Source organism: Barbus barbus (genome assembly GCF_936440315.1).
Source record: "Barbus barbus genome assembly, chromosome: 3".
Classification (NCBI taxonomy): domain Eukaryota; kingdom Metazoa; phylum Chordata; class Actinopteri; order Cypriniformes; family Cyprinidae; genus Barbus; species Barbus barbus.
Window position 1 is genome coordinate 40,086,773 of NC_136731.1, and position 25,999 is coordinate 40,112,771.

The 25,999-nt window shown below is 39.9% G+C and overlaps 2 protein-coding genes across 8 annotated transcripts in view; both read left to right on the forward strand.

Moving 5' to 3' along the window:
• The window catches only part of LOC306853348 (homeobox protein Hox-B3a), a 51,803-nt gene extending 30,706 nt beyond the window's left edge, over positions 1 to 21,097 (forward strand). For 3 of the 7 annotated variants that reach the window (XM_079390661.1, XM_079390658.1, XM_079390659.1), the window contains exons 3-5: positions 11,063 to 11,129; positions 17,050 to 17,647; positions 18,455 to 21,097. In XM_079390661.1, coding sequence (XP_079246787.1) covers positions 17,158 to 17,647; positions 18,455 to 19,215 — 1,251 coding nt within the window. In that variant the 5' untranslated portion in view covers positions 11,063 to 11,129; positions 17,050 to 17,157 and the 3' untranslated portion in view covers positions 19,216 to 21,097. Of the gene's footprint in view, positions 1 to 5,420; positions 5,910 to 8,560; positions 9,215 to 9,674; positions 10,025 to 11,062; positions 11,130 to 13,583; positions 14,269 to 17,049; positions 17,648 to 18,454 lie in introns of those variants that run through there. The other 4 variants (XM_079390662.1, XM_079390660.1, XM_079390663.1 and 1 more) reach the window with 4 other exon arrangements.
• Positions 21,098 to 21,548: 451 nt separating this feature from the next.
• On the forward strand, positions 21,549 to 25,696 carry LOC306853373 (homeobox protein Hox-B2a-like). The gene is made up of 2 exons (XM_079390727.1): positions 21,549 to 23,623; positions 24,446 to 25,696. Exons 1-2 carry the CDS (start codon positions 23,128 to 23,130, stop codon positions 25,189 to 25,191), a joined length of 1,242 nt encoding a protein of 413 aa, XP_079246853.1. The 5' UTR covers positions 21,549 to 23,127; the 3' UTR covers positions 25,192 to 25,696.
• The last annotated feature ends 303 nt before the right edge of the window (positions 25,697 to 25,999 follow it).

Consider the following 25,999-nt stretch of genomic DNA (forward strand, 5'->3'; position numbering starts at 1 on the left):
TCAGTACTGTTGATCTTGTTGATGCACGTTTAGTAAATTACAACCATTAAAGAAATATAAAATTATTTTTTTACTTGCATTGTAAAAAGCTGGCGACACAGAATATATTAATAGAGAGGTCTCGAATTTTAATATAATTCCTATCCCATTTTTTGACGTTTATTTTAAAGATTCAGTTTCTAGATGTTTGCTATTTCGTTTATAACTTTGCAGATGATTTGGTCACTATTTGAAAAACGGATTTGAACTCTATTCCCATTGTCCTAAACTAATTTAAAGACATGCATGAACAAAAAAAATCGCATTGTGCTTTCAAATTATTTTTTATTATTGGGTACTTTTTATTTCTGTTCTGAGCATTACTAGCGTGCATGCATTTCCAGTTTTTCATTTTTAATAATTACAAAAACTGAAATACAGACCTTATAATATATATATATATATTTTTTTTAATAAACCTGAAAAAATGCATCGTGATTAATTCTTAAAGTCACATATTTTAAAAGCACATGTGAAATGGTTATCCATTTGGGAATCACACAATTCAGTTTTATTCTTACAAAGCAGTCAACACAGAGTCACATACATACGTGTTTTAATCTTGATAGACAGTGGTGCTTAATGTTAACATTGATATAATTCACATATAGTTCAAATACAAATATATTATATGTTTGTTTGTATTTACACCGCTACAGCTATCTTGCAAATGAGAAAATGCATGGACTGAATTGCACTATTTCGAAGAAAATTGCAGAGGTTCAATTGCACATGAAGCTTATCTTTATTGCCTTTACATTCTTTGGCAAATAGTCTAATTGCATTTGATAAAAACTGCTGCAAGTTGGCTACACTTTAATCGCGCGTCTTATTCGTTCCTTCGAGCTGTTTTGACTGAAATTAGCTATAGAAAAGACGGTGCAGACTTCTTCGAAGCACAACAGCAAGTCAGCCTATTGTTTGACCTTCAAAGTCTCTGTACTGCTCCGTTTCTTTTGACTCAGCCCCAGGTCTATTGTTTCCGTTTTTCCTCAGTGCTGCGCAGAAGGGCATCCTACTATTGTTGGTTAGGGCTCGCGGCAGGGTCTCCAAAAGAGATTTTCATCCCTTTATCTGTCGCATGCTACCTGTCTTTGCACAGCCTAAGAACTCCAGAAAATATTAATAATAATTAAAAAAACAAAAAACAACAAAAACCACAACTTGATAACTGAATGTGGATAAATTTGGGCTAAATCAAACATCTAACCTACCAACTTGTTACAAAGGTGCTCTCTGCATTGGAAATTTTCAAACCGTTAAACTGACTTAATTTCGATAAAATGTCATAAACGCGTGGTTGTAGTGTTAAATAAGCTGGCAAAGAATCAGTGATGAAAATTGGGTATGTGATATCAGTTGTAATGCCAACAGCCATTCATCAGAGTGCTTGTTATCGTAAGAATTTCTTCACAGAGAGAGAGAGAGTCTCTTTTTTATTTATCAGTATTTAATGTATATTCAAAGTAGTGTCACAAAGAAATCAAACAAGACATCAATATAACATTAAGGACAATATTTTGGCTTGAAAATTATCACAAAGTAGAAAAAACTAAATGAAATATGAAACGCTGATTACAAATGTTGGCTATTTCATAGGAACATGACTGAATACGCAACTAATATAAGTTACACAATTTTAATAAAAAAAAAAAGTCTGTAATAAAAATACTTAGGCTTATAAAAGACAGAAAACTTGCACGCAATTTAACTCATAATTATCCATGCATACCACATAGGTTACCATTTACCACATATAGCTACACTCGTGCCGTAACAAACTTTTTTCTTTACCTTTGTCTTGAAAAGAATGAAGAATTTCATTTTACGAATAAAAAGGACAGAACAGCATGTAGTGTAGCTGTGGAGTGTTGGGTCATAGTAATCCCGCGAGCGTGCAAGCCGTGGTGCCCCCATCCCCCTCCTGGTCACGTGATTCATTAAATAATTAATGCAGTGGTTGCAGAATAGATATGTATTCGTCAGGAATATCGCAGACATGGTCTCCTAGTGTCTGACGTGAAATTCAACTGTCCTTTTAAAAACAAGCCCTATAGCGGAGCGAAAAAAAGCACAGGCAGAGACCCTCACAGAGGCTGCAATAAAACAAATTTGGACGGGGGAGCGTCTCACCGTGTGAAGCTTGTGAGTATACGAGGAAACGGGGAACGCCACTTCGACCGCCGCGCGCCACCGTTCCAGGCTTACCCGACTCCTTGCATTTATTTACTGTTTTGTGATGTTGTGGTAAATATCGTCCAGAAATACTCATCCTCGCCATCCCTTGTCATCATGCATGTATGTCTCACAAACCCATTCCATCGTTTGAATTCAGCTGCCAACAGGAGTGATGCGACATGTCATAGCATTACACCGTGCTCCATTCATATCATATATATATATTTTGAAAAGCAGCGTGTTACTCTTCTTTTCTTCACCGTCCCACATCTTTCTCCTTTCCTTTGCATGTCCCTCTCTCTCTCTCTCACTCTCTGTACCGTCTTTTCAGCCAGCTACTTCGCTTGATTTATAGTGATATGTGTGTCAGCGGCAGCGGGGCTGCCATTGTGTATTTGTGAGGGAGTTGTGTTGTTTATGGCCGTCTGCGCGATAAATCATTTCTCTTTGAAAATGATGGGCGAGCGACGATATACGGGGACGAGGAAGAGATTCCCCGGATTACCGTTTAGGCTCGGCAGACTTTCTGTTTCGAAAACGAAGACCCTTCGCTTTTGCCCTCTCCCTTCATCTTTAAGCCCCCCAAGTTGATTATAGCGAACGATTTACGACAATGGATCAGCGACTAATATGAAGGCTAAGTAGCTGCAGGTCTTGAGTTACTGAATATGCAATTACCAATTAAGGGAAGATTTGTTTAAATTTGGCAAAACGGGAACGCCTCGTCGCCTTGTAAATCTCATAAAAGTGTCCGCGCCCGCCAGGAAACTCATAGCCAGGGGTCTCATACCTGGACTGCAGCTGTTTTTCTTCATGGTGTAAAAACCTAATTGGAGCACTTACTGAGCAGAAAGTGGTAGCAACTGCTTTAGTTTATTCTTAACTAGAACATCGACAGAGCTTGAATTGCCTTTAGGCTAAAAGAGGGTCACCGACTAGCCTTTCAGACACAAAGAAGAGCTTTTTTTCCCCTCAAATTCCTTTTTTTGTTTTTTTGTTTGTTTGTGGGACAGACTTAATATTGCCTGATTTAAGAGTAGGCTTTTCTGATTTGCTTGAGTACAGAAGGCTTTGATAGCCTTATCATTGTTACAACCCATTTTTTTTCTTACAAGTGATTTCAATACTGTGAAAACTGAAAGAATAGCACAGAAATCTGCCTCATTGGCTGGCATGCTATTTGAACTGGATTCTCCCCCTTATCTGCGAACTAGGAGGAGGCTTGTCAAGTGAGCGACTTTACCTGTAGTAAATCTTGTTTATGACGTGTTAATGTTATTTCGTAGAGATGGCAATAATTGTGTAATGCACATGCGCCGCTGAAGAAGACGACCACAAACAAAGAGGTTAATCGATTTTATTTATTATTTTATTCACACAAACACAAAGACATGCATTTATTGTAATCTATGGCTTTAAGGTCAAAATAAAACTATAACTGTTAATGTTACTGTTAACAGCAATAAATGAGCAGCAGGAATAATAATAATAATAATAATAATAATAATAACAATAATAAAAACAACAACCTTTTGCTTTATAGCATTGCCATTGTTTTATTCACCTCCTCTCCACCTGGGTAATACAAACCTTTGTGTAGCAAAATTAGAATAACTCCTTGGCTCCTATCTAATATTAATGGGCACACCGGCATGGCGAGCACGTTCAAAATGTATAATTCCAGCAGCGCTCCTTGTTGCCGGGCGCTGTGTCAAAAACAATATCCGAGCTCATTTTGGAGGATGCGCAGGGGGCGAAAAGATGGGACATTTTTTCGTGCAGGGACTCGCCAGGCGGATCTCATATCTGATTTCACGTGTTTAGTGACAGCCGAGGTTGAATAAATGATTCAAAATGCCAGTCAGTTTGGATAGACATTAAGAGTCCCTACATCTATGCAGAAAAAAATAGTTGTTCATGTATAGTTATACAATTAGGTTTATCACAAAAGTTAATATAAACCTTATATTCATTAAATAATTAAAATATCACATTTATAATTGTTACGTTTTAAATCTTAGTATGCCAGTCGTACAAATTACGAGTTATGTTAATATCAGCATTAAAATCGTGGGGTAGAACTATTTAAATACCCATAAAGAAAGCAAACCCAGATAATTGTACATCAATTTATTTTGCGTTTAGATAATTCTATGTAATGGATAGGCCTGTGTATTTGACTGGAGATGCTTGTTGGCCTTTTTTTCTTTTTTTTATCCGATAGTTCATCACTAACAAGTTTCCTTAGGCTTTGGATTGGATGTCGGCCATATTGTCCTCTTATTGCATCCAAATGTACACTAACAAGATGGAGCGATGTATAAACTAGGCTGCCGTTTCGCAATTTAATCTTCAAACCTTGTATGATTTTGACTAATTTAAAGCAAACATTCCCACACTTGACAGAGCAGACGCAAGACAACTCAAATGTATAATAATAATAATAATCAAGAGATTTCGGCATGGCTAACTTAGATAACGCACACCGTTTTCTGTGGAATGTTAGATATATGCAGTAAATAAACATACATAACATAAATGTCGTCTATTTGTACCACTAAACGATCATAGTTGGATGCTCAACAATTATAGTTGTGTTTTCGCTATCACTAAAAAATCATAGCAAATAAACATCTATCACTAAACATGGTGGCTTAATGCAATCATGTTTTAGGTCCCACGCGGAATCTTGTAGCCCCTTTGTCTCTCATTGGATTCGTCATTTTATTAGGCCAGCAGTAGCAGTTGCATGTAGCTACGATTTATTTTATGTTAGCTTAGGTGAGTTTTCCAGGTGTTTCCCCTGTCTCCTAATGCACGAATAATTACCCATTTGGAAATAAATCAATATCAAACCTCTCTCTAATTCATAACGGTCTACACAGAGCAGCGATTGAAAGCACATGAAAAATGAGCAGAGAAACGCTATCCAGAGGCTACATGCTGGATTTTCATCCATTTGAGAAGCATGGGGGAGCGCGATAAGAGAATTCAGCCGGAAATGTTCGAGCCAGCGTCTGCTTTTTTTATGCAGTGGCTAAGAATAGCATGGATACTATCATCACACGTTTAAATAGTTATAATTGAACTTCCGTCTATGTCTGCTTGATGTGTGTGAGCGCACGCGCCTGTTGTTTTCTGCTATCTCTGCGTGGGTAGTGTACAACCTAGCACACAAAAGCCTCGAAGAACGAACGCCAAGTGCAGTGGCTTGGAGGTTTGCAGTGTAAGGCTGGTGAATGCAGGCAACATGCATTAGGGCAAAGCTAGCAAACCAAAACCGACTTAAGTTACCACAAGAAAGGCTGCGCGAGCTTATTTTTGTAAACTCAAGAGAAAGGCAAGCATTGCGCTTTTGCTATTTATTGGAATTTGGCATCATTCCCTTAAAATGAAAAAAGTAGACAAGAAACGTTTTGGATGTCGACAGAGAAGGGAACAATTATCGGAATGAGGTTGACCGTGTTCGCTCTTGCCGAAGCCTGCAGGTTGCAATAACCATATGGCGCATGTGTTGGCCCCGTAGCCGTGCAGTCCCCTATTGGACAAACGAACCCCGTTGGCTTCTCCACCCTGTGTGTCCTGTCAGTCCACTGGTTCACTAGTTCACCGTGTCAATCCACCCTGCTCCGCGCAAGCAGCGAGAGGCGAGCAGACAGCTTGAGGCTAGAGGTGGAATCTTTCGCCTGCTGGTGAGTGGTGCTCCAGAGCAGTTCCACGCCAAGATTCAGAGCCTGGGGTTCGGCTGAAGGAAAAACGAGCTCCCGGAGTACTGGGGTTGTGGACGCCTAAGTCTAAGTGCGCGCGCATTAGCAGTTCCCAGCGCGCCTATGAACGATTTGATCCACAAAGTAGCCTCATTTTGTTTTATGCAAACGTTTGAATCGATAAGGAAGCTATAAAACGTTACCTTCTCGCATCGAGCAACCATTTATATACACCTATAAAACAATCCTTTCATGGCAGTCAATCGGTTCCGTCGTTTTGCGTAAATATTCCAAATACAAAGACCCATCTTCGGTGGAGAGATCGGGAGGAATACTGGATGTCAGGTAAGATTTGCAAGCTTCGAATGATGCCGCATGCCTGGACTCTTCCTTGTGTCCCGAGCTCTTCTGCCGACAAGTCATTAATTATCCGTTGTGTGACCTAGAGTCATCCCTGGGTGTGCCCGACTTCGAAAACTTTTTTCTTTGTTTTCAAACAACCGGAGACACTTGCCTTCAAATTGGTAACCGATGAGGGCTACAAGTTGGCTCATTCCCCACATACCTCACTGCTTTTCTTTTATTAGCATGTAGTTCTGTATTTTTTAAAACATTTTTTAAAATCGACGTTATACCTCATAAGTTTCCTCATCAGTTAGCCTAATATCTCAAATGCTCACTGATTGGAAAAGTGTGGAGATTCGCGCAGAGGCCCGAAAGTGTAAAAAGACGACAGATTTATGACCTAAACAGAAGACTGCTTATTCTACTAACAGATTCTAATTTCGACCTTTGCTTTGCTCTCCATTGAAAGCGCCGCAGGTATCCCAAAATGGCCTTATGGCTATTTTGTCTTGCTATTATTTTTCAATTTTACTGCTTGTAAAACGACTGGTGTCCCTAAAACCTACAGTAGGCGCAAACTGTCAAAGGTAACAGAGGAGCGGCTAATAATTCAAAAGTGGCCTCAAGGTAGACGGCTATATTGAAACATAATGTCTCCTCTGTGTTCCCAGCACCTTGGTCGTTTAAATGTCGACTTTTTAAGGAAAGAATATATATATATATATATATATATATATATATATATATATATATATAGGCAAATCAAATAAAATAGCTTACCTCGAATAACTTGTGCATAGTTTAGGCTACTGTCGCCAAACCATGTAGTGACTTTCATAAATTTTAATACAAGTAATATATATATAAATTAATTAATGTGATTATCATTAATTGATTTAAGAGACTACAAAAAAATAATCATTTAAAAAAGATCTCGCTTAAAAGGTAACTCTTCCGTCTATAATTTATTATATTATTTGTACTTTTTAATGAAAGAAGACGGGAAGAATGGCTATTATATTATAGGGACAAAGAAATAATATAATTAAATGTCAACAAACTTTGACTATAAATCATTTAAAGGTTCTGACACAAATGTTTGACATCAAACAAGTAAAAACTACATTGTGTTATGCAGACATATGCGCCAAAAGGTACTACAAGCTCAGAAAACAGCCCTCGAGTCAATCTGCGCGCTTAGACACATTTTGAAAAATCTCTTCTCTAAGTAATACTTTTGGTTTTGTTGTCTTGGCGGTCGTTTGCCCAAAACAGAAATTGTGACCAGCGGTTTCCGTGAACTAGCGTACAGGTCTGAATAAAACCACAGAAGTCTAAGTGGATATAATTTAATTGATTTTATCATAAATCACTGACAGTACAGAGAGAGGACCAGTTAGAGAGAGCAATTTAAAGTACAGAGCGACTGTCAACTAGGTCATAAAGCTATATATATATATTCCAGTCTGAATAGTTTATCGCTGTCATAATTATAACAGTCTGTAATTTTCATGGGCACCAATGCTGCAATGGTGTGTGGAGTTGTGTAGCTTTACTTAAGTGCGTATTTAAACGGTGACCACAAAAAGATCATTCAACGACTGATTTAACTTATCTTTTACTCTTAAAGTTAAAATCAGATCCAACTGCAACTGTTTCTCTTCTAACAGGGTGCAATTTTATTTTCTCTGCTCATTTGTCAGATTTGTGAAGTTGGCAGTTTTGGGGACCCTGGGGGCATGGGCCTTGATTGACCCAAAGACCCTGTCTCTTCCTCAGTCAGTGTCTTCATTCAAAAAAAGTTAAACATTATCCACCCAATGCACAGATGGTCCTTAAAAATTAACTTTGTGGTCAAAAAGCGGAAAGTTTCACTTTTGATATAAGACCATCTGAATGAGAACTGTTAGAGCAAGGAGGGCTACAGGGCGTTGCGCAGTAATACATAATCTTCGGGTTTTTAGTTTCGTTTAGTTAGCCATACCAGTAAGTCCACTTGGCCGATATCTTAATCAAGGTTGAGCTTTAGACCGGGTCAATTACACAATACATCATTAAATAGTATAAACATAACATTTACACAAAGAAAACCTCCTGACCCCACTCCTAAACAATAAATAAAGATAAATTCGCATATGAGAAAAAGTTCTTCCCGGTGCACTTCTTTGTTGTGACCATTGCGCATAGGTCAGAAAGGCGAACCAGAAATCTTAAGTTGATGCTATATGCGTGGGTGTCAGAAACCAAGCCCCCTGCCCATTCAGGCAGCCTGAGAGAGCAGAAACGCCTTTAATCGTTCAAAGATTGGCCACAGAAGGCCTAACGTATCCAGCGGCCTCACACTGAAGTTTGTGGTGTTGAAAGTTGGATGTCATCTGCCAGAGTGCAAGAGAAAAGAAGACATAGCTAGCCGCTCCCAGCTTAAAACAGCCTCCTCTCTCGGCATTTGGGTATGCTAAGCGTTCGAGCTCATTACTTTTCAAAGCACTGGAATCCAACGAAGGGACTTGATGAAAGCTCACCATTTCTGTGATGGGGAGGCGATGTCAGTGTTTTTTGCTGGGTGGCACTCGAGAAAAACGAGGCAGAAGTCACTAATTGCGGATTCTAAATGAAAATGCATGTTTTCTTTTTTGGATTTAATAGACTGGAGATTTTAAAAACACGTTCTGACGCATGCGTGTCACGTGAATGAAGGATTCAGGGCATTATTTTGGATTTGGATAGAGGGCCCTTGAGGTATCGCCCAGTCACTACTAACTCGCCAGTTCACAGCCGCCTGGTAAATTACACAACACATGGGATGAGGTCGGCTTTGCGCTGACTTCCAGAAGGTGCCATACGTGCTTCTCAAGAGCCTGTGGACGTACAGGACGGGAGATTAATGCATAAATATAAGACATTACAAGGGGATTCCACGGTACCTCTGATTGATCATTAATCTGGTGAGTTATCGCACCTCCGAGGAAAGGTCAAGCTGCAAACCCAGTGCCAATCTGTCAAAGCCAAGCCGCGCGCCTCTTTTAGTTTCGCGTTTTTTTCTCTCTCCCATGTTCGTACTTACGTGTTGCATGCATATTTTTGAAACGAAGAACTATATTACAGATGGCTACGACCATGCAGAGAGGTGATGCAATTTCCGAGGGTGAGAGGGATAATAAAGTTGAAAATGTAACTGGTTTGTAAGTGAGTAGACAAGAGTGTAAACGAGTTCACAGTGTGAACTCTGCATTGCAAAAGTAGCTTTACTATATTTAAACGGTCTGACAAAACGAACACAATCTCCCACTGCCCGTGCACCCACTTAATATGCATTTATATAAATGATGCAGGAGCCCTTTGTTGCAAAGCCCGCAGTAATGAGCGCACGTGAATCCGGTTGTTGTTTCCTTCCGACCCTTAGATAGCCTGAACAATAAATATACACTACTGGAACGCTTTCCGTATAATCGAGGAGAAGCTGGTTCTGGTTCGGCTAAACCGTTTCTCTCTGGTTGCTTTCGCTTCCATTTTCCTCGCTAAAAATTGGCTCATCAGCTCTTCTGGCTGGGAGCTGCCTCCTCCCTTTGTTCTGAGAGCAGCAGCGTTCCTGCTTGCTGGGGCACGAGCACCCTTCACTTTATAGGTAACTTTAGGTTAGTCCAGCAAGGCTGCGGGTCGCTGGCGTGTTACCGGGGACGAATCGACCCAAAAATACCCGGACAGCGGTAGAAACGGGCCCGGGTGCTGGGAATGGAATCGAGCCAACGGCGTGCGTAAGTGCGGGGATGCAATAAATAACTTTATAGCGCTGTAGGCCGCAGAGTCGGGGAGGTCGGGGGAATCCTCGTTTTGATTTATGTGTTTGGGGTAGCTGTCACGAGCCGGCGAACGAAACCGTCCAACGTTTTTATTCCACTTTTAATAAGCGCTGCTATGCAGACCAGCAAGGCCATATCATTCCATTTCTGTTCAGGCCATCGCCTACTGTATATATCCATTTTCGGTCCTCCAGGGCACCCGTTTGGATTAAGGACTGTGTTTATCAAGTTTATGGGCGGATTTTATACCAGAATGGTGGGGCTCGCGCTTCATGATTTTCTCAGTGGTCGCCGAACGTTGTTGCATGTTATATTTAATCATTTTCAACCTGTTTCGTAATTTGTATGATTTATATGATGATTGTATTTTAAACGTTTAATGTTATTTTATTATTATTATTATTATTATATCTACTATTGCTATCATTAGGCTATATTATTATTATTGTTATTATTATCTGTTTTTTAATTGTCTGGGGATGTTATGTTATGTAACTATAAATGATTAAATATTGCAGGACAGAAAAGTAGGCCATTCTTTTCCACCAGACCAGGAGAGCTTATGTTGTTAAACGCTGACTAAATTTTCAGTATCACGTGTTTATTCCTTTATTCTTCTATATATTTTCAGTGTTTGAATAAGAGCGCATGCATAGTTTGGATTTTCAAATGATCCTTCCTGCTGTCAGTAAATCCGTTAGGAAGGCCAGAGGTTCTGTTTTAAATTATTAGAAATATCATACTTAATTCAATACATGTTGAAAATCAATAGAAGTAAGGGACTTTGGGATACAGCGTAAATATTTTCGTTGGCCTCGAATTTCTCTCTGTATTCCGGAACATAATTTAAGGTTAACATGTCGGTCAACAGTGGCCAACCATCAAATTGTCTTCGAGGTCAATTTCTCTACATGAGGTCTGATGTTCTCTATTGGATTTTTGGCGACCCCGTTTTGATTGCATCTCTCCCTTTTTCTGTTCCTCTACTTACAGTTCCTTCTCGTTATCAAGAAGTTGCATCCTTGCATAAAATCTAGAAGTGATAAAGGACAATATCTCGGTAAGTGATTCAATCTTTTCTTGCGTTTGACAGTGATTTATACCCGTTGGTTATGTGTTTGGGGAAGAGACTATTTTCTTTTTTCATTTTTTTTAACATTGGTATTATTATGAAATCTGAATTTATATTTTTACTGATTCAAATAATAAAACAAATTTGAAAATCAGCATGCTTTATTAAAATGTTTTAATTTCAAATACATTTTCATACAATGCAACATCAGATTTTTTGCTGCAATAGCATGTAATGCAGTACCATACAAATTCATGTTTGATTGCATATAATGAGCCCAATTTTGATGGCAATTATACCTTTGCATACTGGGGGAACAAATAATAATAAAAAATGTACAGGCCTCTTGCTATGTGCTGTATTTTTAATGCGCATCTCGTGTGTGCTGCATCCACATTGTTTTTGAAGAGTATACAAAGAATGTTGCCATTAGGAAAGAAAAAAACAGTTCATGCTTAACTAAGAAAGTCTATGAAATCTGCATTGCAGTGATATGGCAGTATAGTGATTTGGATAGTGATTACGTACTTTTTTCATTTTTTGGGGCTGCTCATGCGTAACATTTATTTGCAGAGTCTTTGAAAAAATCGTTTGACACCTTAAGTAATTGCTAAGCAAACGGTGACTCGCAACTCACAGTAAGTCCCACGCTAGAATAACATTCACAACATGTTTTTGCCATGTAAATAAACATCCAAACAACAACATTAACAACAGCTCATTAATTGTTTTACCAAAAGGCTACTGGAGCTATTTGCTCTGCTGTTGTATGCTATATATTAATTTCAGGGGTACAAAAATCTGAAAATAAATAAATAACTAACAACCATTAATGCCATATTTAAAGACCAATGTCGTATTAACGTAACACGATTTCCTTAAATTGTTCATGCAGTACTAATTGTAATTGACAATGCAAAACGCGAAAACCTTTTTTCTTTTCATCACTGTTCTTAAAAAATAGAATTTTCTGGAAATGTATAAATGACGTAGCACAAACTAAAGTACTCCATACAGCTGCGTAGAAAACAATATTTTTAAATACTTCTTTAATGTCCTGTTTCAACACATACATACATTAGACTTCAAATCCTTTTAATCGAACTCATTAATTTTAATTTCAAAAATGAGTATCCAGGGATCCGCGTGAAGTAGGATAGAATGTCCGGAAGTGTAGTTTTGTTTGTGGTTTCTCGAGATGTACATCCATGGAAATAATGCACTGAGGCTGCGGTTGTCTTTTTTTTTTTTTGTCATTCCATTGGAAAAGAACGATAAATGTAACATCCATCACCGCGCAGCTCAATATGCTGTCCTTTTTGAAAATTACCCATGATTATGATTCCCAGTCCATGAAAACCAGCATGCCATAATCCGAGCTGTACAATTCGACCCACTGTCTGAAAATAACAGTTTGTTAATGTTTATATCACAGCTGAAAGATGGCGAAATGGAAGAGTAGAAATTGTGTTTTCTGCATTTCGTTGCCTCAGCCCACGTGTTAGTTAATTAGTGCCCTTTTAAGTGGCTCCCCATTGGATCCTTTTAGCAAAGGTTGCAAAATAAGGAACAATGCCGTTTGGAAAAAGTTGCAGACACCTACATTTTTGCCTTGTGCCTTCCTCCCACACCGTTGGTGATGCTCTCTATTCAAGCACCTAGAAGAAATGCATCTTTTTAAAGTTGCCTGTTTACAGCTGCCTGTGTATGGTGGAAGTCATAAATCTTACGTAGCCATAAATGACTGGGGTAGTGTCCTGAATAATAAAAATAGAGAGAGAGAGAGAGAGAGTAAGAGAGAGAGGGAGACGTGGTGTTTGGCTTAAGGAGAGAGAAGTAGCTATATCTCTTGAACACCTTCGTGGTGTTTTTTTTTTTTTTCTTTTCTTTTTTCCATTTTTGCTCCCGCGCCGGCTTTCTTCCTCGTTTCCTTTTCGCGTTTTCCACTCTGTCCTCCACCCTTAAAGGATATGTTGATATTTTTCTCCTTTTTGTAGCCTACAGTAAAAACAGAAGAAACTCTCTTGTCTATTTTTGTAACGTGCACGCGACATCCATGATACTCGCAGAACCTGTGTGACCAGGACTCGACAGAGCTTCTTCATATTTAAAAAAAAAAAATCTTTCTTTTTTCTTTTTGGTGATTTGTTTTCACACCCCTCCCTCAGGTCTCAAGTCCGCCTGTTGTCTGTTCTCTTGTTCTTAAACCCCCTCTTCATTGGTTTTTATATTTTGCGCATAAGTTATTATACTAGTTGGGTGTGTTGGCAAGGATGTGATGAAATATTAACAATACAGATAGAATGTTGTTTCTGCCTCAAGCTAGAGGCAAGCCCGCGCTGAGAACGTACTTCCTGGTAATTTAATATACACCGGTAGAGTAAGAGAGGGAGAGAGAAATGGGTCCTCTCTGCTATAGTTGCCTATTAAACAATGTTACTAGAGCATAATAGTTAAACCACACAAGTGAAAGAGACTCGGTAAAAAATCTCTTCAGCTTCCGTTATAGACCCTTATCTTGTCCCGAGCGCCTGCAATTAGCATAAATTTTCACTGGTGACGCTGTTTTATGGGGATTAACGCTTGCGCCTCTCGCGTCCAGCCTGCTCCGTTATTTCCAATAGCTGGAAAGGCCTGGTGTTGACTACATACAATAACCTAGCAAAAACGAGCAAATAATACCAGCAGACCCCGGGCCCCGACATGAGACGGGGAGATGTTACGGCGAGTCGGGAGCCCACCTCGGATTATGCTGTTCAATTTTGCGCCGTGAGGAAAAGGCGAGGGGAGATTGAAGGCGAAATCTGAGGCCATTGTTATCTGCGAGCAGGGCGTACCAGTCGACAGGGCGGCCAGGAGCAGTGCTGCCTGTCCATTTGCAGCCCCCCTCGCATACCTCAGATCTTTCATGCTAGACCGTCTCCCCCTTTCGCGAGCCGAGGGGAATCGTCCAGCAGCGCCCGCACTCTGGCGCGGGGCAGCCGTGCTCGAGATACCCGGCGTTTGACGCGCGCTGTCTGGCTGGAATATCGAAACTGGTATGAGCTTTGGGCTTTTTTATTGATTGCAGCGCGGCCGAATGTGGAAAATATGATGCCTGCCCGCGCGTCTCTCGTCAGAGGCTAAGGTAAGCTGGTCTGAAATAGGCTATCAGTTTGTGAATGGCGGTATGTGTGTCCTAGTGATTTATGACCGTATGACTCCAAACGCGGTTCAAGAAGAGTTCACAATGCTTTAAGCTTCCATTGTAGCTGGAGCTTTCTTTCGCTACCTCTGAATAAATGCATCCCAGATTGCGTTATCTAGTCTAATTTTGGCTTTATTTCATAACAAAGGAAATAATTTTTGCCGGATGTTTGTTTTCATATATGGCTTTGGTAGAAAAGCGTGCGTTTCTTTTTTCAAGACTGAGTTGGTGTTTTTAAGTGAGCAAAAAAATGCGGTGGTTAAACGTCGGTATGAAGTATTCAAATTATTTGAACGATTTCAGCAAATGCTTCGATTGGCACCAAGGTGTGTTTTCATTTGATATTGAATTTGCACGTTCAAGGCCTATTCTTTCCGAATGCAAAGACTGTGGGTGTCTCTAATCGAAATATTTACTTACTGTATTTTTAGGGTTTAGATGTAAGCTATCCTTTAGAAATTTACATAAATATCAGGTAACTTATTTTCGAATAGCAAAGAGGCGCCCAAGCAATGTTATGTTGTTTTTGTTGACGTTTAGGTTGGTCCTGCTCCTGCTACGTCCGCTCTCGTCTCCGTAATTGTGTTAGGGTTGGATCTACAGAAAAGTTGGTTATTGTGTTACCGTAACAAGAAGGCCAAGACATTACGTGTTCCATTTAATGGAACTGCGATATGATTTCATATCTATTATGCCTGTTTTTATATCCCCCCTTCCTCTCCCCTTTCTCTCCCCTGAACAATTCCTTAGAGTAAATGATTAGGATTCCGGCCGTCCTCTTCGAAGATAAATGACCGACATTTGTGACGTGTTGAGACGATGTCCAAAAGCTGTAGCTCATATTTATGCTTTATACAACAGAAACACAAACCTCTCCTCAATATACAGTTTTATTTCTAAATAATGGAATATTACTTGTAGGATTAGAAATATATAATGGAGGGAAGTACATTTTATAATCAGAAAGAATGATATTTTAGAGAGAGAAATTCATCGACTATTCCAGTTCATGTTAATAAAGGATTTTTTTTTTATTATTATTTTTTTTTTTTACGAGTTGAGCTTCTAGAATAATGTATTTATGATCCATGAAGCTTATAATGTTAGTTCAAAATCTTATCTCAGCTTTCAAACGCTTTTCCTTTTGTGTTTAAACAAAAGAAAAAAATACACATACTGTTTTAGAACAATATAATGTCAGGATGATTAATTCTGATAATATTTCAAAACCACATTTGCTATTTTGTGGAACACTTTACTGCTATTTATTATTATTAGATAGATAGATAGATAGATAGATAGATAGATAGATAGATAGATAGATAGATAGATAGATAGATACACTTATATACCAGTATTATTCTTTATTTGATCAAATTAATATTTTTTTTCTTTTCTTATATTTGATTTTCGCAACGAAAGCAAATAATTAAATAAATTAATAAACAAGCACAATACGCTAAACAGAGTTTATGTAAAACAGGCCTTCGTTACATTTGACATGCATGTGTATGTATCCATCGAAATATAGCACAGCATTAAAATGCCAATTTAGTCTTCCCGTCATTTTAGTACATACATGTATAATTTATGGTGATATACACATAACTAATTTTAAATTCCCAGCTCAGACATACAATTTGTAGCTATCGAGGAAGGACACAAAATAATAACAAATAATTGAATTGCCGACTGTGAAGTGAACTTGCAAGTATCTGATAAAACAAAAGCCACAGTAGTCCTCCTAAAAGATCTTACGCAGTCTCTTGGCTTCCCCTTTTTTAATAACATTTACTACCCAGGCGAGTGAGTGAGAATAAATGCCAGGTGCCTGTAAGTGTCTGAGTGATCGTTTTCGCGGTCCTCTCAGCAACCCCAGAACCAAGCAGCGAGGTCTTGTGCTTTTTTAAAGGGCTGGATTTGTCTATTTCGGTCCAGTGACCATTATGAATAACACCAACCGAAGCTTCCGGTGAAGTTTTCCTTATGCGTTCATAAAAGCCAGCAACAAAGTTAAAGAAACACAATGCCGGTTTGTCAGGTTTTAATGTTGCCCAAATATGTCTGTATGTAACTGGAGCAAGCTTTCCAAAGATTGCCTTTGTGACGGAAGCAAGAGCTCTCATATGTCCGCAGAGCTGGCCTGTATTGTCCATATTTGTTTTTCTTTTTTTAATAATGCCATGCTGTCTATTATTGTGTGTATTCAGTCCTGTTTTAATTGCAAAAATGAAATATATATATGAAATGTTTTACACAATATCAGAAGCTCAGAATGGACCCCTAGTCTCAGCAATTATCTACCAATAACACATCTTGGCCAGTGATTTCTAACATCAACAATTTTATAATAGGAGAGAGTTTATTTATTTATTTACTTATACTTATCAGAAAGACCACAAAACACAAAACATTTATTTAAGGGACAGAACCATGATAAATCTGTAATAAAAAGTGCAATTTAAATAACATGCAGTAGAAACAAAAATTTAATGAAACAATTTTGATGAAATGTAGTCCTCCAGTTCTATCCCTTATGTGTGGTTTGTTATGATGTGCACAAGAGAGAAAGTGAGAGAGGGGGGAGAAAAAGAGAGAGAGAGAGAGAGCATCTGCAGGCTGCCTTGTGGGAACATGCTATTCATGTCATGGCGTCTTTCAGTGCAGTAAGATGGATTTACCTCGCGCCCCTCTTATTATGTGCCTCTTATAACCTTTCAGGTCAGCTTCCAAGAGGCCATTGGAAAGAGACCGTCACGTGACATCTAGTGCCAATGTTCTTCCAGAAGGTCGTCAGGACCCTGGTAGCCGGTAACTCGATTTTTGGAAATGCAGAAAACGACCTACTACGACAACTCGACACTTTTCGGAGGATACTCGTACCAGGGGGCAAACGGTTTTGGCTATGATGCCCCGGCACCAGCCTTCCAGAACTCAGCGCATCTTGAGAGTGACTACCAAAGGTCTGCATGCTCCCTACAGTCGCTTGGCACCAGCGCACCCCCACAGCCTCAGCATGCCAAGACGAAAGAGCTTAATGGCAGCTGCATGCGGCCCAGTCTGCCACCTGAACACCACCCACCCCCCCAGGTTTCCCCTCCTCAGAACGCTGTAAACGTTGCTGCCTCAAATGCCACCCAGCAGCCAGGCGGCAGCGGTGGTGGTGGGGCCGGCAGTGGGGGCACGGCCAAATCGTCATCCAAGTCGTCCTCTCTGGCCCCAAACCCAGCTCTCACGAAGCAAATCTTTCCTTGGATGAAGGAGTCACGTCAGAACACCAAGCAAAAAAACAGCTCCCCTAGTGCAAGCTCAGCTAACGGTGTGTTTGCCAAACCCCCTCTTCTCTTCTCTTCTCTTCTCTTCTCTTCTCTTCTCTTCTCTTCTCTTCTCTTCTCTTCTCTTCTCTTCTCTTCTCTTCTCTTCTCTTCTCTTCTCTTCTCTTCTCTTCTCTTCTCTTCTCTTCTCCTTCTTGACCGAGACAGATGTTGGCCAACATTATTAGCTTGAAATGGGATACAATAGGAGTGGGACTAAATCAGACCATGCTTATTTGAAATGTTTTCAATATTTTTTAGCGATTGGATGTTTAATAAGGGGACAGGCCAGTCTATTTCAATGTAATGTACAACCAAAATAATTATCAGAATTGTGATGATTATATGATTACATACTCTCAATACCTCTGACTATAAAAGCATCAGAATTTAAAAAAATATCAGTACACAAAGATTATTGTTCAGATTTTAGATAGCAGCAATGCCACATCACTTGTCATACATAATCATTGTGTCCAGATAACAGAAGATTTATCCCACAAGCCTCTGAATCTGCATGTAGAGGTTTCCATCGTCTTAATCCTCCCTGTAAACCATTCAAAAGACAAACCATGTAGCAAACACACCGTTGCCTAGTGCACAGTATGAATCTGGCCCTGGGCTTTAGTTGTAATGTGATTTACATACACAAGGTCAATGGTAGGGCATGCGTCTCTTAATAAATGCCAAAGTTATGAAGTGTTGACAACCAATATCAGGGGGATAAGTTTTTCATGGCCGGCTTTATTAGTGGGAACGATGCATTCAATTTCCGTGTGGAGTAATTATGTTTTATTTCATTCTCACCCCAGCGGAGAGCAGCGGTGGTGAGAAAAGCCCTCCGGGTTCGGCAGCTTCCAAGAGAGCACGCACCGCTTACACCAGCGCTCAGCTGGTGGAGCTCGAGAAGGAGTTTCACTTCAACCGATACCTGTGCCGGCCGAGGCGCGTGGAGATGGCCAATCTGCTGAACCTTAGTGAGCGGCAGATCAAGATTTGGTTCCAGAACAGGCGGATGAAGTACAAGAAGGATCAAAAGTTGAAAGGCATAGGCTCGTCCTCAGGAGGGCCGTCCCCCACAGGAAGCCCACCTCTCCCAATGCAGTCCTCAGCTGGTTTCATGAACTCTATGCACTCAATGGGCAGTTATGATGCTCCCTCCCCACCATCTTTTAACAAGCCCCATCAAAATGCATACGCCATGTCAACAGCCTATCAGAACCCAATGAAAGGTTGCCCACCCCAACAGAAGTATGGAAACACTGCCCCGGATTATGACCCACACGGGCTACAGGGTAACAGTAGCACCTACGGGACACCAAACATGCAGGGTAGCCCCGTGTATGTGGGAGGTAGCTATGTTGATGCCATGCCTGCCACTGGGCCTTCTATGTATGGCCTCAATCACCTACCACACCACCAGTCGGCAAGCATGGACTACAACGGTGCCACACAGATGCCGGCGAACCAGCACCATGGACCGTGTGACCCACATCCGACATACACGGATCTGTCTGCGCACCATCCTTCTCAGGGTAGAATCCAAGAAGCACCCAAGTTGACTCATCTGTAGCAGGTTTGGACAAAAAATAAAAAATGAAAAAACAGGAAAAATAAAGAAAAAAAAATGAAAGGAAGACAAGATGAAACAGACTAACCCATGGGGCGATGCAATGGGGTTGAAAAAGATGATCCAGTGGTTTCTTGCCATGATTAGAGCACCGGTTTGTGTCAATGTTGTCCTTCCATTCATATGTGAACATACCTGAATTTAGTATCCATAGGTCTAAATACCCCTTTAAAATGACACATTTCATGAACAGTGGCTAGTTTATGCCAAGGAATAGACTGTCTAGCTGTAAGACCTCATTACATCATCCTAAATGTTTGTGTACTTCTTCAGCATTATCACTGCATTCCTCACACTTTGGAGGGCGGTACGGTATAGCTTACATTTAAACTTACTGGTGCAAGAAAACCACTGGATTGTTTTCGTCCACCACCCTTATTTCACATACCTCTTTTTTTAAACGTCTCAAAAAAACCAGTCGATTTTTTTATTAAATTGTTCCCAAAACAGCAGCAGACTGGCACCTTGTCTTTATCAAGACACGGTGATCAAGATATTCATCTCTTTTAAGTCCGTTTTACACTATGCTACCTATCACTATTAATGAGAAGTGAATAGAATTTTGCTATGGCTTTGACACAGGGTAAAAAAGAAGAGTTGAGAATACTAGTAAATTAAAATTCATTCCCTCGTTCTCAACTCGCTGCCCCTCCCTCTCTCTCTCTCTCCCTCTCCCTCTCCCTCTCCCTCATACTCCTTCCCCAGTTCTTTATCTTTCCCAATCTTTGGGTTCGCCTACATTAGTCCAAACTAATATGAAAGGCCCACATTTTCTCATATCTTGACTTAACGTGGAAACAGGGTATATTTGAACAAAAATGCATGTCCGGGAAACCAAGCTACGGCGCAGACGTCTTTGTTTACGCCTAATGCGCTCTCGTCTGGGCATCATTGTTGCACTTAGAGTTTACATTTAATGGGTGAGGAAGAAAAGTAAATCTTATTTTGAATCGGAAGACCTTCAATCAGCGTCTTTCGCTAAGTGTGTTCAAGTGAACATTCATAAATATATATTTATTTGTTATAGCCAGTTTAAATACTTTCTTTTTTGTATTATTTATCCCCATGTATTTATATCGATAAAAATGTACTTTTTTAGTATCTACCTGTTATAAAAAGACGCTGTGTTCTTGTCATTGTAACAAATTAATTTTTAGTTCTTGTATTTTAGAGATATGTAGGTTTATGTTACCCTTGTATAAATAATGTCTTGACTTGTACAGGGGGCGCAAGAACGGAATCAACCCGTTCCCGCATAGTCGAGATTTAGACGAAATATAGCGAAACATTTTGAGAACTTCATTTGTCCTTTGTAACTACTTTTATTTCCTTGTTAAGAGTTGGTTGTTGAACAATTCTTTAATAAAATGTTATGTTATTCATTTCCACTCTAGAAGTTCATGAGTTTACCAAACAGACTCACACGAATATACAGGCAAAGACTGAAGGGGGTGGGGTAGGGGTTCCTCAAGGCCTGTGAAAGAGCCCTGGAGGCCGCGCCTGCAATGGTCACGTGAAAGGAGTCCAATAAAATCGTCGAGCATTCTCTTACTGGATATGGAATTAGAACAAATGATTACAAGTAATCTCAAGTTTAAAGAAGAAAGGTATAGATAATAGATGACTAAACATATTTTTGCTTGTTGGATCTCCATCGATTATTGAGGGGTGGGTGGGCTGCGTTGCTGTCTGTGCTCATTTATTAACAACAGATTTGATGTTAGCATGTCTTTAGACAACTCTAGACAAAGATATTCGGAACCGCGTGAATACAAAATAAGCAAATATTACCACATAAATGATAACATGAAATCATTTCCATGGCATGCACAAAAAATAATATACACCAACGCGGCGTTTAGCGGTTTGCGTTTATCTCTGATTTTCTCAACATGTGTTTGATTAAACGTTTTATACTGTTACAGATATTTATGTGTCTAAATATATGATGAAAACATCAAAGCTATTATCAGAATAAAAAAGGGCACAAGAAGCAAATTTTTGCATTTTAACTAAGTACACAGAAAATACAGTCACATGAAGATAGTCTACGAACGTAAAGTATCAAACAGTCAAATATTCGTGCATTTTTATACATTTTAGATAGACAGGTAGATAGATAATTACAACATATGATATATCTTAAGAAATTAATTAAAAACCGCTGTCCTCGGATGATATAAATCCCTTTAAGCATTTAACGCAAATAGTCCCAGAATATTATCATTATTTCCAGTGGGAGAAAAAAAAAATCCAGTTGAAAAAAGGATCACTTGATATTTTTTTAATGATACTGCTGTCCGAAAAAGAAACATAAAACGCACAAACAATAAATAAAAAGAGAGATTTTCAGCGCGTCTCAGTCCCTCGCAGTTAAGAGGGCCTTTTAGATTGACCCCTTTCCGAAGTGCCCACGGCCTACAGCTTGCTTTGTATTTCCTTTAAAATTCCCAGACACCCACACAGGGCTACAGCCTATCTGTTTCCACTGTTCTTTTAGACGAGAAAAACGACGAAACGAAGCACGGGCAGCAAATCCGAAATACTGTGAAGTCAAATTCAGATTACAGCTGGCTGCAACACAGTTTAGTTTTAATCTCTAATCCTATCGATGCGATGCGCCAATAGAATGTATCCAATGCAGAAAAAAATATAAATTGTGGCGACAAAAAATCCACAAATCTACGAGGGAATAATGGGGGTTTTCTTTGTTGTGATCTTGGAGGAAAAAGGCGAATTCTTGAGGGTGGCTGCTGTCAAGCGCTTTGCCGGCGAAAAGATTGATCACCCTTGCTTCCTCTCTACTCCTGCTCTAAAAATATCTACCCCCTTTTCCCATTCGTTTTAAACTTTGATGCAACCAATTTTGCGTATTTTTTCATCAACTAACATTATATTATTGCTTTCTTAGTCCAAGGTGCAATAGAAATTCAAGTCAACACATAAGCAATTTCCATTCTGAACGCGACCTCACGATGAACTTTTGGTTGTTGTCACAGTCTACAAATGTTTCACACACACACACCGCAAACAACTACTTTTCGTGCGGAATTATAAATGCAATCTGCACCTTCTTTTTAATAAATGAGCAAAATATTTACAGAAATATTATTTGACAATTATCTAACCTCGATTTAGTGCAAACTTACGCGCTTTAAGGTTCCAGTTTTCAGCAATTCTTCAGAGGCTGTGTTAAAAAAAAAAAAAATCTAAGAGGTAAACACCCCCTAAAATTATTTTTATCGTAATGGTTGGGAATCTCCTATTCGGCAAATGTGGCGGACACTCTCACCATCAGTCTTGTACATCCTTATTTATGTGCTTGATAAAAGAAATATTTCTACACCTAACTACATCTCTTGTCTGTTACTCTTGTCAAAAATTTTAAGATTAATGACTCTTGATTGTAAATACGCAAGAAGCCATATTGTGGATGTACTTATCAGGCAAGGCCTGTGAATTACATCACCGGTAGTCCTGCATTTGGATTGTTATTGTCTAACATAAAAGGCCTGCACTTTACCTCTCACGACAAAACAGGACTGTCCGAACATATGGCAGCCGAGAGCCTTTTTTATTATTATTATTTCGTCCGTGTTACAATAAGCACTGAATTATAATATCCTGCTGTATTTTTATCAATTCAGACAAATATTGCTTTCTTTTGCCACCAGGCCCCGAATTTCGATTGGCTGAGATGAGTCATGTGACCAGGAATTGGCTGCAATTTCGCCCATAGTCTTCAGTTTAGTAGACCCTGGTCCCCATACGCTAGTAATATCACCAATATACACAATTATTAAAGCCCGCAAATGCCGTCATAGCAGGGACGCAAAATAAATCCTAGCCTTTTGGATGTTATTTTTTGCGTATGTTGGTGTCGCTGGACGCCCTTTTTGCCCAGGCGAAGCGATGAATTTTGAATTTGAGAGGGAGATTGGGTTCATCAACAGCCAGCCTTCCCTTGCAGAGTGCCTGACGTCTTTCCCCGCTGTCCTGGAGTCATTTCAAACTTCATCAATCAAGGACTCGACAGCAATTCCACCTCCTTTCGAGCACACCATCCCTAGTCTGAGTCCCTGCACAGGCAACCAGGCGCGACCGAGGAGCCAAAAGCGAACTGCCTCCAATGGCCTCCAGCTCCGGACACAAACAGCACCGCCGACGCACCACCAGCAAGGCCCGGTCCCGCTGTCGGGTGGCGCGCCCCTGGCCCACGAGTTCCCATGGATGAAAGAGAAAAAATCCTCGAAGAAGTGCCCCAAGCCCGGAGCCACTGCTGCAGCAGCAGCAGCCTCCCCTTCTCAGGCATCCTCCGGCTACACAACCGCGGGACTGGAGTCCCCGACAGGTACGTTTATCAAAGCAGTGAACGCGTTTGTTCTGCATTTTGGACATTTTCCTCTGAATGATTCGTGACTCGAATAGATGTCAATGTAGCTGAAACTCTAAATAATTTAATTGCCTGTTATTATAGCCTAAACATAATTATTACAGTGTGATTTTACATGCTTGGATTTTTTACGCAATTAAAAAAAAATGTTCTTTGTCCTGTTTGTATGTGATGTACGGCATAACCTGCTTTGGATGGGCTAGCATTCGAGCTCTATGTATTTACGAATAATTTTATAACTTCATCTGATGTCTACATTTGATGCATCATTAAGCATGCATGATTGCTGTGTAAACATAGGCTATATATATATATATTTAAAACCCCGTCCCAGTAATGTCTTTAAAAGATAAAAAGGCATCCCCTCCCCCATTTCTTGGCACATATACAAATCTGTGCACATTCTGAAAGATTACGTTGCCATCCTGCAGATAGTAGATCTTGATCTATAATAACGATTTAATCGCAATTGATGTCAGCTGAGACTCGATATTTATTCATAACCATGTTTCATGGCTTGGGGAGACATTTTGGATAACAGTATATATTGTGAAAGCTGTGGAAAGCAACAAAATATGGGGCTTGCTGAAATAACGCTTGTACACCACGCTGGTCTATTACCACAAGACATGCCTAACCATTGCAGTCATTGCTACATGACAAGCCCAAACCACAGGGCTGTTCTGCACGGGGATTTTATTGTCATCTGGACAATTTCTCACATGAAGTTCGATGACTTCGCCTTTTGTATGGGACTTATTTCTGTTTTGATTCTTGCAGAGGCTCAAGGTGGACTGGATAATGGCAGCGGTTCACGGAGGCTGAGGACCGCATACACCAACACGCAGCTACTTGAATTGGAGAAGGAGTTTCACTTTAACAAATACCTCTGTCGGCCCCGGCGCGTTGAAATAGCAGCACTTTTGGATCTAACCGAGCGCCAAGTCAAAGTGTGGTTTCAAAATCGACGCATGAAGCACAAAAGACAAACTACGCACCACCGGGACGGGCAAGAAGGCGAGCCCAGCGGTTTCGAGCTCCTGGAGGGAACCGACGCTGCTTCACCGTATTCGAGCCAATCGTTGGAAGTATCTGGTTCTGGTTCTGGCTCCGGCTCTGCAGCAGCCTCCGAGAGTGAGACTTGCCCGACAGCTGCCTCCTACACGAACAGTGCGGACAAAAGCCAGCCCACGCCTGAAGAGGGCCAGGCGAACCAGTCGGAGCCTGCATCTGTTCCTGACACAGCGGTTCACTCCCCCTCGTATCCAACGCCTACTGCAGATAACCCCAGTACAATGGCTGAGGGCCGAGCAGCTGGCCCGGAGCACTCGTTCACAGAGCCGCTGGATGCCACCTCTCTACCCGATTTAAATTTCTTTTCGACGGACTCCTGCCTACAGATTTCGGACGCTTTATCGCCGAGTTTGCAGAGCTCACTGGACAGTCCAGTTGACTTCTCCGAGGAAGATTTTGACTTGTTTACGAGCACCCTTTGTACTATAGATTTGCAGCATTTACAGTTCTGAACTATTATGAGATCACAACGCATACAAGAACAATCGAACTCCATCTAATTGCAGTATCATGAATGCTTCTCGACCGCAACATTCCTATAATAAGACATTAAAAAGTGAAAAGAGACATCTACCTAAACAGTTTTTTTAAACAAAAAAGGCGTGAAACAATGCCTAAAAGGAAATAAATTGTCCATTATTTTGAAAATAAGATGATGTAATCTTTTTGAATACACATCGGGATGGCCCCTGTCGAAGTTTCAGGTATTTTATTGCCTTTTGATTCTCGGATTTTAGTTTATGTCGACTAACAGATGAACGGTTGCGGACTTTTTCAGTGAAACTCAATCATTGGAATCTCAGGAATTGTGTCTGACATAAGGGTAGCTGAACTGCTTTTAGGAATTCTCCCAAGGCGGGCGTTGTCCCTATTGAATAATTTTAGAACTAGTTTATTTATTGAGATTCTTTAATAGTAAATTTCAAATTTATTTATTGTACGTTATTTTCATAGTTGAAATAATAAAAAACAAAATAATAAAAAAAATATGATGTGATTGATTCTTTAATGAACTCTTTCATTAAAAATGTTTAATATTTGAATGTAAATCAAGACATTAATTTGAAGAATTTGTTCTTTTTTCCTTGGTATTGATGTATTGTGAGGAAACTACACAGTTCAGTCCGCAGGTTGAATTAATGGTTGAAGAACGTTATTAAGCGTATGCAAAAAAAAAAAAAAAAATCTTATAATACTAATGTTATTATTATTATTATGTTACTATCATTATATTGTGATGAGAGACATTCTATGTTATTA